We start from the raw sequence: 14,582 nt of genomic DNA, 5'->3' as shown, positions 1-14,582 counted from the left end.
AAATTTTAGAATAATCTTGTCTGTATCTACCAAAAAATGCTTGCTGGGATTTTGATGGGAATTGTGTTAACTCGGTATATCAGTTTGGGGAAAATTGATATCTGTACTGGGTTGAGCTTTGTGATCCATGAACATGGTATATCTTTCCATTTATTTAGATCTTTGATTTCTTTTTTTTAATTTTAAAACATGTTTTTAATGTTTATTTACTTTTGAGAGAGAGAGAATATGCAAGCAGTGGAGGGGCAGAGAGAAAAGGAGACACAGAATCTGAAGCAGGCTCCAGGCTCCAGGCTCCAAGATGTCAGCACAGAGCCCAATGTGGGGCTCGAACCCAGGAACCATGAGATCATGACCTGAACTGAGGTTGGATGCTCAACTGACTGAGCCACCCAGATGCCCCTGATTTCTTTCATTAGCACTGTGTCATTTTCAACATACAAGTTTTGTACGTGTTTTGTTAGATTTATGCTGAAGTATTTAATTTTTTGTTGAATGGTTGTAAATGATACTGTGTTCTTAATTTTGGTGTCCACATGTTTGCCACTAGTCTGTAGAAATACAATTAATTTTTTAATGTAATTCCGTCTGCCTCCATGGCCTTCGCTGATGCTATCATGACAGGCATGAGGGGCAGAGACATTGGGGTGCCTCATCACAGTTTTATGAAGGTGGAAATCTAGGCTCTTACCGGAATGAGTTTGAGTGAGGTCATGGTTTTGTCTATGGAGTTTGGAGCAGAGCAGTGACTGTGTAAAATTTTCTGTCTTGCCAGGATGCCCCTTTCCTGGTCCTTTGGCTAAAGAGGGCAGGCTTCTTTTTGGACTTTGGCATTTATGGTTGCCAGCTTCTTCAGCTCCGCATCTGAGATACAGAAGGAAAAAGAACCCAGGAAATTCATCACTGTGAACCCTTGGGTCGCCGAGTGGGGACTCAAGGTCCCTAGCCAGTTGGCTTCTCTCCACTTTTTAGAGTCTTATGTTTGTTTGATAGATAATGTGCAGGGTTCTTAACTGTGATTAGCAGGAGGAATAAGGAAAAGCACATCTCCCCCCTCTTCCTGGAAGTAGAAGTTCCCTTTACTTTTTTTAAAAAGGCATTTTTGCTCTTCTTTTTCCCCCTGCTTCCTCTTTCCCTTATTTTCAAATCTTCTCCCTTCTTTTCTTTGTCATTTCCTTCTCTTCTTCCTATCTCCTTTGGGTGGAAAACATGTATGTTTGGACTTGGGCTCCGGAGCTAAACCCCTGGGTTAAAAGTCCAGCTCCGCCCACGTGACTCAACCTTGTGGAGGCTCAATATCCTCATCTGTAAATTCAGCATAATATTAATACCCAATTCACAGGACTGTTGTAAAAAATTGATGACAGAATAATATGCCTAGACTGCTATATGACCAATCACATGTGTTTAATCCAGGTATACTATTCGTATTATTGCTGGTTATTTTTCTTTCTTTAAAAAAATTTTTTTTAACGTTTATTGATTTTTTGAGAGAGAGCACGAGCACAAGCAGGGGAGGGGCAGAGAGAGAGGGAGACACAGAATCCGAAGCAGGTTCCGGGCTCTAGGCTCTGAGCTGTCAGCACAGAGCCTGACGCAGGACTCGAACTCACAAACCGTGAGATCATGACCTGAGCCGAAGTCGGAAGCTTAGCCGACCGAGCCCCCCATGCGCCCCTGCTGGTTACTTGTCTAAGCAGCAGGCCAAAGGTGATGTACGCGGGTCAGGGTAGAGTGTAGGTTCAGGTTGCCATGCCAGTGAGAAGACAACAGAGCTGGACCTTCTGTTTCTCCTCACAGTGCTTTAGATGATGATTTGCTAAAATCTGAGCAGGAGAAATGTATCGTTCAGTTGACTCTGAGAACAGGGCTCCTTGTCCTAGTCCCCAAGGGTGCTACGTGGATGTTTGCTACCACGAATACCCAAGGGGATGGAATGGACATGGTCTCTCCTGGGAAGGGATGCCAATATTAACATTCTGGATGTTGGTCGGCAGGGTATGGACAGAAAGAGCTGAAAGCCAAGTATCTTTTTTTTTTTTCCTCTCTCTCTTTTCTCCTTCTGAAGGTATTGCTGACTACATAACTCGGTGCAAACAGGCCATTGGGAAATTCGAGTCCCTTGTCCACCAGATTCATAAGAATTCAGACGACATTTCTTCCAGGCTGACGTTAATAGAGTCTGTAAATCTCTTTAAATATCCAGCAGCTAAAAGTGAGGAAGAACTCCCAGGTAGATATGATTTCTTATTTCTCTGATTACAGAAGAAATTAAATGAAAGAACCCATTGGTCATGGCTGCGTGTGCACAGGCGTGCACCCCCCCACCCCTCCCCCACGTTTGTTTAGGAATAAAACCATTCCTAAAGGTCTTAGTCATTTACTGGAAAGGATCATGGGTAATTCTTGCTTTTTGCCCTGTTTTATGTCTTGCTTAGTTTCACGGATCTCTGACTCTGTGCAGACCAGTAGTACTTTTGTCAATAACTTTATAACAGTAACACAGATTGTGTTTTTATGGGCTCACGTTTACTTGTTCAAGCAACATCTTTTAAGCGGTCTTAGATGAGTCTAAAAGCAATTCAAGAAAAGCAAAATCGCCCAGAGAAAATAAAAGCCGCCTTTTGCACGTGGTGTGCTTTGGCACACGCAATGCACATCCCTGTGTTGTCATTTATTCTTTTACTTAGGGCGTGTCGTGAACTTTTGGTGTTGACGTATTTTCTGCTTGCGGTCTAGATTGGCGGCTGCTTTTGTATTTTTAAGATCTGCAGTTAGCGTTTGGATGGCTCTGCGAGTAACATCCCTCCCCGTGTTCACGAAGGACTGTAACCGGTGTCTTCCTCTTCAGGCGTGAAGGAATTCTTTGAGCACGTTGAGCGAGAAAGGGCCAAAGACGTGGACCACATGGTCAGGTGGTATCTTGCCATTGGGCCTCTGCTGACCAAAGTCGAGGGTCTGGTCATCCACACCAACACAGGCAAGGCTCCCAAACTGGCCTTCTATTACGAATACTGGGAACATAAAATTTATGACGTCTTGACAAAGCTCATCCTGAAGTAAGTCCACCTCGTTTCCTGTCGTGAAGGCAGTGTGCATAGATTAAAGGAGTTTACGCATAGAAGTAGTTAAAGGAAGGGTCATAGAGTGCAGAATAGAAATGATTTGGACAGTAAGTCTGCTCTCTGGTCAAAGAGCGCTCACAGGAGGGAAGGATGGCTTTCTAATCTGGCTCACATTCTTGTCAGGCCCCTCAATGTTCGGAAAAGGAAATTATCCCTCGTGGGATCATTCTGGGAAGCCGCCCTAGGACATTCAATGTCTTCTATGTGAAGGACCCCAGAAGAAATTTCTCTAGTGTCCCTTTTGAGCTTAGCCTCCTGAGAAAGTATTATTTTTCTTTTTGTCTTTTGTTTTTTGTTGTTTTGTTTTTAAACGGTGTGGATACTATGGATTGTTGACTTGAAAGATTTCCCTTTTCTCCTTGACTGCTAGGAAACTTAGAACCAAATTTGTAGCCTAAATGAAGCAAATGTAGAAGTATTTACGATTGCATTGTCAGTTACATTCTTGTGACTCTAGACTCTATACATACTCTCTGCGTATATGTATGTATTTGAATCTAACACGTATGAGAGCTTACTCTGAAGGCTCGTGTTCTACTCCTTTTACAATCTCACCCTCGTTTTCCGGACACAGTGTGTTGGAAGATTAAGCGACTTTCTTAGCCTCGGTCACACACACACACCTTGTAAGAAGAACGGCTAGGATGCGAACCCGGTCCAGCATCACTTCGCTAAACATCTGTGATACGTGTCTCTTTCCTTTATTTTATCCCACTTTGAGTGTAGGGTCTCTTACTGCAGTCAAAGCATTCTTGTGAGCTGCTAAAGTCCACTTGGGAACAAGACGTTAATAAATAAAATAAATACCTTTGGTCGTCTTGCTTCCTGGACCCAGTTTGACAAATTTCACTAAGTTGATCCTTTACAAAAATCTGTTTTCTACACGCTTCATTTATCTTCTTTTTTTTTGTTTGTTTGTTTTTCATTATTGTTTCTTAGATTCCTGCAGCAGCTTCTTACACGGGGCACCTCCTATAGTGTTTCCTTTTTTAATATGCTATGCTTTCCCTTGATCCGTCTGTCGATCCGTCCATCCATCCATCCACTCATTCACTCATTCATTCACTCACGGGTTTCTTAGATCCTGCGTGTGTCAGGCACCAGGCCAGACAGGGCCCCTCTCCTTCTGGATCTTTTCCATCCTCATAGGAGAGACACAACACACCAGGAACCCAGACATAACCAAGATGATTTCTGTGAAAGAAAGAAAGCAGCGCAGTGTTTTGGGACAGGAAACAGAGTGGCCGTTGTAAGGGGGTGCTCAAGAAAGCCACCCTGAGGCCGCGTTTTAGCTGAATCCCGAGGACCAGGAGTGAGCCACAAGAGGGGGGCCCTTTCTGGGAGAAGACAAAGCCAGTTTTATGACCATCTTTCCCGAACCATGTGGAACAGCTTTTGGAAGTCATCACTGTTACTCAGGTGTCTTTCGACTAATAGATATTCACTTCCCAAAAGTAGAAATGAACTACATATAAGTATAGGCCAAAACGGGGGCACAGAATAAAACTCAGTGCGCATTGCCCGCTATGACGCCAGAACGTCTTACTCCACACAGAGGGTTTTCACGTGTGACTTTTGCGACACCAGCCGTTTCCGTCAAGTGTTGGATATACTCCACTTCAGTGAGTCCTGGGTCTGTCTGTCTTTTTTTTTTTTTTTTTTTTTAACCCCTCTTAGGAATTTGCAGTCTTTTAATTCTTTAATCCTGGGAAACGTCCCTCTGTTCCAAACGGACACCATCCTGACGGCGCCCGAGATCATCCTCAACCCCAACGCGAGTGAGATCGACAAAATGTGCGTCCGTTGCGTCCGAAATTGCGTGGAGATCACCAAGGTAAGGGCGGAGGGGTCTGCGGATCCACAGCGGGGCTTGTGGCCACCGACCACCAGGCCCGCCGGCTTTGGGGAGCACGTCGCCGAGGCCGCGGAGAGCATGGGCTCCGCTCTGCTTCTTGTCCAGACTCTTGCCCTCCTCTGGGCTCCTCTTCCAGCCCTCGAGAGCCTGGGTGTCCCAAGGCTCGATCCAGGCTCCCTTTTCTCCTCTCCGCGTGATCCCGACCAGTCTCCTGCCTTTTAATGCCATCCTCGCCCAGACCTCTCTACTACCCACCCTGCTCTTCAAGTCTCTTGCCTCCTCGATGTGTCCCCTGCGACCCTGGTGTTGGCAGGTCCAAGGTGGAATTCTCGGCTTCCCGTCTTGCACCCTGCCCCTGCCCCCGGTTTCCCTACTGCAGGAAGCGGCGGCCGCAGCAGCCCAGATGCACGAGCCGGGAGCCCAGGAGCCGGCCCCGATTCTAGGGTTTCCTGTCGTCAACCTCTGTCCCGCCCATCGGAGGTCTGGTTGACTCTCGGCATCCCTCCCCTGGACAATTGCATGTTTCCACACCCCCTCCTCCACCACGGCGGGGGGGAGGGGAGGTTCAGAATTCTCTTTTTCTTTTTTTTTTCTTTTTTTTCTTTTCTTTTTTTTTCCAATATATGAAATTTATTGTCAAATTGGTTTTCATACAACACCCAGTGCTCATCCCAAAAGGTGCCCTCCTCGATACCCATCACCCACCCTCCCCTCCCTCCCACCCCCCCCTCAACCCTCAGTTTGTTCTCAGTTTTTAAGAGTCTCTTACGCTTTGGCTCTCTCCCACTCTAACCTCTTTTTTTTTTTTCTCCTTCCCCTCCCTCATGGGTTTCTGTTAAGTTTCTCAGGATCCACATAAGAGTGAAACCATATGGTATCTGTCTTTCTCTGTATGGCTTATTTCACTTAGCATCACACTCTCCAGTTCCATCCACGTTGCTACAAAGGGCCAGATTTCATTCTTTCTCATTGCCACGTAGTACTCCATTGTGTATATAAACCACAATTTTTTAATCCATTCATCAGTTGATGGACATTTAGGCTCTTTCCATAATTTGGCTATTGTTGAAAGTGCTGCTATAAACACTGGGGTACGAGTGCCCCTATGCATCAGCAGCACTCCTGTATCCCTTGGGTAAATTCCTAGCAGTGCTACTGCTGGATCATAGGGCAGGTCTATTTTTAATTTTTTGAGGAACCTCCACACTGTTTTCCAGAGTGGCTGCACCAGTTTGCATTCCCACCAACAGTGCAAGAGGGTTCCCGTTTTTCCACATCCTCTCCAGCATCTATAGTCTCCTGATTTGTTCATTTTGGCCACTTTGGCGTGAGGTGATATCTGAATGTGGTTTTGATTTGTATTTCCCTGATGAGGAGCGACGTTGAGCATCTTTTCATGTGCCTGTTGGCCATCCGGATGTCTTCTTTAGAGAAGTGTCTATTCATGTTTTCTGCCCATTTCTTCACTGGGTTATTTGTTTTTCGGGTGTGGAGTTTGGTGAGCTCTTTATAGATTTTGGATACTAGCCCTTTGTCCGATATGTCATTTGCAAATATCTTTTCCCATTCCGTTGGTTGCCTTTTAGTTTTGTTGGTTGTTTCCTTTGCTGTGCAGAAGCTTTTTATCTTCATAAGGTCCCAGTAGTTCATTTTTGCTTTTAATTCCCTTGCCTTTGGGGATGTGTCGAGTAAGAGATTGCTACGGCTGAGGTCAGAGAGGTCTTTTCCTGCTTTCTCCTCTAGGGTTTTGATGGTTTCCTGTCTCACATTCAGGTCCTTTATCCATTTTGAGTTTATTTTTGTGAATGGTGTGAGAAAGTGGTCTAGTTTCAACCTTCTGCATGTTGCTGTCCAGTTCTCCCAGCATCATTTGTTAAAGAGTCTGTCTTTTTTCCATTGGATGTTCTTTCCTGCTTTGTCAAAGATGAGTTGGCCATACGTTTGTGGGTCTAGTTCTGGGGTTTCTGTTCTACTCCATTGATCTATGTGTCTGTTTTTGTGCCAATACCATGCTGTCTTGATGATTACAGCATTGTAGTAGAGGCTAAAATCTGGGATTGTGATGCCTCCTGCTTTGGTCTTCTTCAAAATTACTTTGGCTGTTCAGGGCCTTTTGTGGTTCCATATGAATTTTAGGATTCCTTGTTCTAGTTTTGAGAAGAATGCTGGTGAAATTTTGATTGGGATTGCATTGAATGTGTAGATAGCTTTGGGTAGTATTGACATTTTGGCAATATTTATTCTTCCAATCCATGAGCAGGGAATGTCTTTCCATTTCTTTATATCTTCTTCAATTACCTTCATAAGCTTTCTATAGTTTTCAGCATACAGATCTTTTACATCTTTGGTTAGATTTATTCCTAGGTATTTTATGCTTCTTGGTGCAATTGTGAATGGGATCAGTTTCTTTATTTGTCTTTCTGTTGCTTCATTGTTAGTGTATAAGAATGCAACTGATTTCTGTACATTGATTTTGTATCCTGCAACTTTGCTGAATTCATGTATCAGTTCTAGCAGACTTTTGGTGGAGTCTATCGGATTTTCCATGTATAATATCATGTCATCTGCAAAAAGCGAAAGCTTGACTTCATCTTTGCCAATTTGGATGCCTTTGATTTCCTTTTGTTGTCTGATTGCTGATGCTAGAACTTCCAGCACTATGTTAAACAACAGCAGTGAGAGTGGGCATCCCTGTCATGTTCCTGATCTCAGGGAAAAAGCTCTCAGTTTTTCCCCATTGAGGATGATGTTAGCTGTGGGCTTTTCATAAATGGCTTTTATAATGTTTAAGTATGTTCCTTCTATCCCGACTTTCTCAAGGGTTTTTATTAAGAAAGGGTGCTGGATTTTGTCAAAGGCCTTTTCTGCATCGATTGACAGGATCATATGGTTCTTCTCTTTTCTTTTATTAATGTGATGTATCACGTTGATTGATTTGCGAATGTTGAACCAGCCCTGCATCCCAGGAATGAATCCCACTTGATCATGGTGAATAATTCTTTTTATATGCTGTTGAATTCGATTTGCTAGTATCTTATTGAGAATTTTTGCATCCATATTCATCAGGGATATTGGCCTGTAGTTCCCTTTTTTTACTGGGTCTCTGTCTGGTTTAGGAATCAAAGTTAATACTGGCTTCATAGAATGAGTCTGGAAGTTTTCCTTCCCTTTCTATTTCTTGGAATATCTTGAGAAGGATAGGTATTATCTCTGCTTTAAACGTCTGGTAGAACTCCCCTGGGAAGCCATCTGGTCCTGGACTCTTATTTGTTGGGAGATTTTTGGTAACCGATTCAATTTCTTCGCTGGTTATGGGTCTGTTCAAGCTTTCTATTTCCTCCTGATTGAGTTTTGGAAGAGTGTGGGTGTTTAGGAATTTGTCCATTTCTTCCAGGTTGTCCAATTTGTTGGCATATAATTTTTCATAGTATTCCCTGATAATTGTATCTCTGAGGGATTGGTTGTAATAATTCCATTATCATTCATGATTTTATCTATTTGGGTCATCTCCCTTTTCTTTTTGAGAAGCCTGCCTAGAGGTTTGTCAATTTTGTTTATTTTTTCAAAAAACCAACTCTTGGTTTCGTTGATCTGCTCTACAGTTTTTTTAGATTCTATATTGTTTATTTCTGCTCTGATCTTTATTATTTCTCTTCTTCTGCTGGGTTTAGGCTGCCTTTGCTGTTCTGCTTCTGTTTCCTTTAGGTGTGCCGTTAGATTTTGTATTTGGGATTTTTCTTGTTTCTTGAGATAGGCCTGGATTGCAATGTATTTTCCTCTCAGGACTGCCTTCGCTGCGTCCCAAAGCGTTTGGATTGTTGTATTTTCATTTTCGTTTGTTTCCATATATTTTTAAATTTCTTCTCTAATTGCCTGGTTGACCCACTCATTCTTTAGTAGGGTGTTCTTTAACCTCCATGCTTTTGGAGGTTTTCCAGACTTTTTCCTGTGGTTGATTTCAAGCTTCATGGCATCGTGGTCTGAAAGTATGCATGGTATAATTTCAATTCTTGTATACTTACGAAGGGCTCTTTTGTGACCCAGTATATGATCTATCTTGGAGAATGTTCCAGGTGCACTCGAGAAGAAAGTATATTCTGTTGCTTTGGGATGCAGAGTTCTAAATATATCTGTCAAGTCCATCTGATCCAATGTGTCATTCAGGGCCCTTGTTTCTTTATTGACCGTGTGTCTAGATGATCTATCCATTTCTGTAAGTGGAGTGTTAAAGTCCCCTGCAATTACCACATTCTTATCAATAAGGTTGCTTATGTTTATGAGTAATTGTTTTATATATTTGGGGGCTCCGGTATTCGGCGCATAGACATTTATAATTGTTACCTCTTCCTGATGTATAGACCCTGTAATTATTATATAATGCCCTTCTTCATCTCTTGTTACAGCCTTTAATTTAAAGTCTAGTTTGTCTGATATAAGTATGGCTACTCCAGCTTTCTTTTGGCTTCCAGTAGCATGATAAATAGTTCTCCATCCCCTCACTCTCAATCTAAAGGTGTCCTCAGATCTAAAATGAGTCTCTTGTAGACAGCAAATAGATGGATGGGTCTTGTTTTTTTATCCATTCTGATACCCTATGTCTTTTGGTTGGCGCATTTAATCCATTTACATTCAGTGTTATTATAGAAAGATACGGGTTTAGAGTCATTGTGATGTCTGTATGTTTTATGCTTGTAGCGATGTCTCTGATACTTTGTCTCACAGGATCCCCCTTAGGATCTCTTGTAGGGCTGGTTTAGTGGTGACAAATTCCTTCAGTTTTTGTTTGTTTGGGAAGACCTTTATCTCTCCTTCTATTCTAAATGACAGACTTGCTGGATAAAGGATTCTCGGCTGCATATTTTTTCTGTTCAATACATTGAAGATCTCATGCCAATCCTTTCTGGCCTGCTAAGTTTCAAAAGAGAGATCAGTCACGAGTCTTATAGGTCTCCCTTTATAAGTTAGGGCACATTTATCCCTTGCTGCTTTCAGAATTTTCTCTTTATCCTTGTATTTTGCCAGTGTCACTATGATATGTCGTGCAGAAGATTGATTCAAGTTACGTCTGAAGGGAGTTCTCTGTGCCTCTTGGATTTCAATGCCTTTTTCCTTCCCCAGATCTGGGAAGTTCTCAGCTCTTATTTCTTCAAGTACACCGTCAGCACCTTTCCCTCTCTCTTCCTCCTCTGGGATGCCAATTATGCGTATATTATTTCTTTTTAGTGTGTCACTTAGTTCTCTAATTTTCCCCTCATACTCCTGGATTTTTTTATCTCTCTTTTTCTCAGCTTCCTCTTTTTCCATAACTTTATCTTCCAGTTCACCTATTCTCTCCTCTGCCTCTTCAATCCGAGCCGTCGTCGTTTCCATTTTGTTTTGCATTCCGTTTAAAGCGTTTTTCAGCTCCTCCTGACTGTTCCTTAGTCCCTTGATCTCTGTAGCAAGAGATTCTCTGCTGTCCTCTCTACTGTTTTCAAGCCCAGCGATTAATTGTATGACTATTATTCTAAATTCACTTTCTGTTATATTATTTAAATCCTTTTTGATCAGTTCATTAGCTGTTGTTATTTCCTGGAGATTCTTCTGAGGGGAATTCTTCCGTTTGGTCATTTTGGATAGTCCCTGGAGTGGTGCGGACCTGCAGGGCACTTCCCCTGTGCTGTGGTGTATAACTGGAGCTGGTGGGCACAGTCGCAGTCAGACCTGGCGTCTGCCCCCAGCCCACTGCTGGGGCCACAGTCAGACTGGCGTGTGCCTTCTCTTCCCCTCCCCTAGGGGCGGGATTCACTGTGGGGTGGCGTGGCCGTCTGGGCTACTTGCACACTGCCAGGCTTGTGGTGCTGGGATCTGGCGTATTGGCTGGGGTGGGTAGGCAAGGTGCAGGGGGCAGGAGGGGCAGGCTCAGCTCGCTTCTCCTTAGGTGATCCACTTCCGGAGGGGCCCTGTGGCAGCGGGAGGGAGTCAGACCCGCTGCCGGAGGGGTGGCTCCGCAGAAGCACCGCGTTGGGTGTTTGCGCGGCGCGAGCAAGTTCTCTGGCGGGAACCGGTTCCCTTTGGGATTTTGGCTGGGGGATGGGCGAGGGAGATGGCGCTGGCAAGCGCCTTTGTTCCCCGCCAAGCTGAGCTCTGTCTTCCCGGGGCTCAGCAACTCTCCCTCCCTTTGTCCTCCAGGCTTCCCGCTTTCCGAGCAGAGCTGTTAACTTATGACCTCCCAGATGCTAAGCAAGTCCCGCCTGCTGTCGGAACACACTCCGTCCGGCCCCTCGGCTTTTGCCAGCCAGACTCGGGGGCTCCGCTTGGCCGGCGAGCCGCCCCTCCACCCCGGCTCCCTCCCGCCAGTCTGTGGAGCGGGCACCGCCTCTCCACCCTTCCTACCCTCTTCCGTGGGCCTCTCGTCTGTGCTTGGCTCCGGAGACTCTGTTCTGCTGGTTTCTGGTGGTTTTCTGGGTTAGTTAGGCAGGTGTAGGTGGAATCTAAGTGATCCGCAGGACGCGCGGTGAGCCCAGCGTCCTCCTACGCCGCCATCTTCCCCTATCTCCAGAATTCTCTTTTTAAAATACGAATCGCTTCACGTCAGATCTCTCGTGCAACCCCCCCGACGACTTTACGTTGCATTCGGACATAAGCCGAACTCCTCACTGTGCTCCCAGTCTGGCACCTGCCTGCCTTCCTGAGCTCACTTGCTACATCTCGTGCTCCCCCGCGCTCAGCCCCCCCACCCCGCCCGGCCTCCAGCAGCAGCACCTGCTCCTCCTTGAAATGGTTACGTGAACTCTTCCCTCTGCCTGGAAACTTCTGCCCCCAGACTTTTCCCGGATGGCTCCTCCTCGCTGTTCTCTATCCTATCATCCGTTCCGTCTTCTTCCCGTCACCTACCGCTACCTGACCTTTTCTTATTTCCTCGCTCATCTCTCCGTGACTCTCTTGTGCCACTGGAATGCAAGGTGCATGGGAACACGGACCTTGTGTGTCTGTCCACCTTTGAATCCCCAGCACCTCCAACAGCATCTGGCACATAGCTGGCTCTCAACTATGTAAATGGGGTCAAAGGAGTGTCTGTTGGCCAATGACCCATAGTTTGTGTCTCACCAACAATGGGAAAATGGGGCCATTTTTATGGATAAGGGATGTCACGTCCCCTCAAGACACTAACATTTTCTCTTTACTTGGTTCAGAAAGTCAAATATGTTTCAGGCATTTTTTAAAGCATAAAAGTGAGTATAGATATAGATAGGGAAGTTAATTTAACTGTACTTGGAAATTAATAAGTTGCATATAGTTTATAATCTGTGCAAGTAAAGTTGTTGATTAAACCTCAGTTATGTAAATTCTCTTACGTTATAGCTTTTATATAACTGCGTCTTTGAAGAGGGAAACAAACAATTTCCAAGGAGTAAATAAATAGGAAAGACTCTCTCTGAAACATTCTGGGTATTTATAAATTTTATTTTATTAAAAAAAATTTTTTTAATGTTTATTTTTGAGAGAGAGACAGAGCGCGACCGGGGGAGGGGCAGAGAGGAGGGAGACACAGAATCCGAAGCGGGCTTCAGGCACCGAGCTGTCAGCACAGAGCCCGATGTGGGGCTCGAACTCACCGTGGGGGGGCTCGATGTGGGGACCGTGAGATCGTGACCTGAGCCTAAGTCGGACGGTTAACCGACTGAGCCACCCAGGCGCCCCAACATTCTGGATATTATTCACAACATTTTATACCAATTTAACACCCCCCTCACTAGATGGATTTTTGAGGCTTCTGGTGAAGCCTGCATTATTTTATGTTCATAAATGCTTTCTTTCAAATCAAAAAGAATTTTTACCTGTCCTTTCATAAAATGTCAGAAATGTACTTCCTTAACAAAAATCAGCTTTTTTGGATGAGGTTCTGTTACTGGCGAGACTTACTCCTGAAGCCACGTGACTTTATGCATAGGAAGCAGAATAAATACTGAAATGCTGTTCTTTTCCCTGCTTCTTTCACCAGCATTTTGTCCGATGGATGAATGGCAGCTGTATAGAATGCCCTCCTCAGAAGGGGGAGGAAGAAGAACTCGTTGTAATAAGCTTTTACGACGATATCTCCCTGAACCCTCAGATAATTGAACAAGCTGTCATGATCCCCCAAAACGTCCACAGGATTCTGATCAGTCTCATGAAGTACCTCCAGAAATGGAAGAGGTATCGACCTCTCTGGAAGTTGGACAAAGCCATTGTGATGGAGAAATTCGCCTCCAAGAAACCTCCTTGTGTGTCCTATGATGCAAAGTTGCAGTTCTATTCCAAGATTGCCCAAGAAGTCATGCGCCACCCCTTAGTTAAGGACGAGCATTGCATCCGGCTGCAGCTGGGGCCTCTGGCGAACACGGTGCAGGAAAACGCCAGGTCCTGGGTGACCTCGCTGGGAAAGCTTCTCAACGAGTCGGCCAGGGAGGAACTCTATCACCTCCACGAAGAGATGGAGGTATCGCTGGGTTTAATTACACTACTTTTCGTGAAAATCACGTCTCCGTTGGGGACTGTGTTTTCTAGGTTTATTTGGTGTCCTTTGACCTCTCTTTTGCAGACCCTGGCCAAAAACCTGAAGAAGAGCCCCAGTACCCTTGAAGACCTCAAGTTTGTCCTTGCAACGATTGCAGAAATTAGAAGTAAATCTTTGGTCATGGAACTGAGATACAGGGATGTCCAGGAGCGATACCGCACCATGGCAATGTATAATCTCTTTGTGAGTGAACAGTTTCCTTTCTTTAAAAGGATTTTTTTTAATGTGTATTTATCTGAGAGAGAGAGAGAGAGAACATGCATGAGAGGGGCAGAGAGAGAGGATCGGAAGCGGGTTCCGTGCTGAAAGCAGAGAGCCCGACGCCGGGCCCGAACCCGCGAATGGTGAGATCATGACCTGAGCCGAAGTCAGACGCTTAACTGACTGAGCCACCCAGGCGCCCCCTGGATTTTCTTAAGCATTTTTACAGTTGGGTTGAATTCTAAGACCCTTGTCAGAAATACTTCTCAACGATGACTTTAAGTAATAAAATTTAAATGTAGAGCAACCCCACAGTTATTCAGAATAATGAAAACAGATTATTTCTTGATCTGGTATGGCTCAGGTTGTATTTTTCTTTGGAGAGCGTGTCAATTCTCCCCCTCCCCTCCCCCTTTTTCTGGTGTTAATTTCCTTTAATAAAGGGCTTCCACAAAATAAGCGGGAGGGAGGAGAGTCGGAGAGGGTTAAGATAATAAAAGAGACGGGTAGCGGCACATAGCTGCCTTTATTACAGTTGCCTTTATTACAGTTGTTCAGGGTGGTTCGAAGGAACTTTAGAAGTCCCTGGAGGAGTTTGGGGGGGGGCCTGGCCTCTCCCTGAAACTGTATACAAAATTTTGCATACTGTGCCTCACATTCACGCAGAAAGAGTCAGCTGGAGAAACAAACTAGAAGAAGCAAATAGCTGCCGTAAGTCCGCACTTGCATCAGACTTGTGTTGCAGCTTATGTTCCTTGACTGCTCTGAACACCTTCACTGAGCAGTCACCCTGAAAGCTAGAGATCCTCTCGCCATAAAATTGCACAGTATGCAAAATGTACACTTTTAGAATTAAAATAAA

General features: G+C 44.7%; 1 protein-coding gene across 1 annotated transcript in view; it reads left to right on the top strand.

Annotated features, from left to right (window-relative positions):
- The window catches only part of DNAH10 (dynein axonemal heavy chain 10), a 151,903-nt gene that overhangs the window by 46,893 nt on the left and 90,428 nt on the right, over positions 1–14,582 (top strand). Inside the window, 5 exon segments of the mRNA XM_042909590.1 lie at positions 2,069–2,233; positions 2,852–3,059; positions 4,803–4,959; positions 12,965–13,441; positions 13,544–13,702. Coding sequence (XP_042765524.1) covers positions 2,069–2,233; positions 2,852–3,059; positions 4,803–4,959; positions 12,965–13,441; positions 13,544–13,702 — 1,166 coding nt within the window.

This window comes from Panthera leo, chromosome D3, assembly GCF_018350215.1.
Source record: "Panthera leo isolate Ple1 chromosome D3, P.leo_Ple1_pat1.1, whole genome shotgun sequence".
NCBI lineage: Eukaryota > Metazoa > Chordata > Mammalia > Carnivora > Felidae > Panthera > Panthera leo.
The sequence above is the reverse complement of the archived record's forward strand: the minus strand, read 5'-3'. Positions and strand labels throughout refer to the sequence as shown.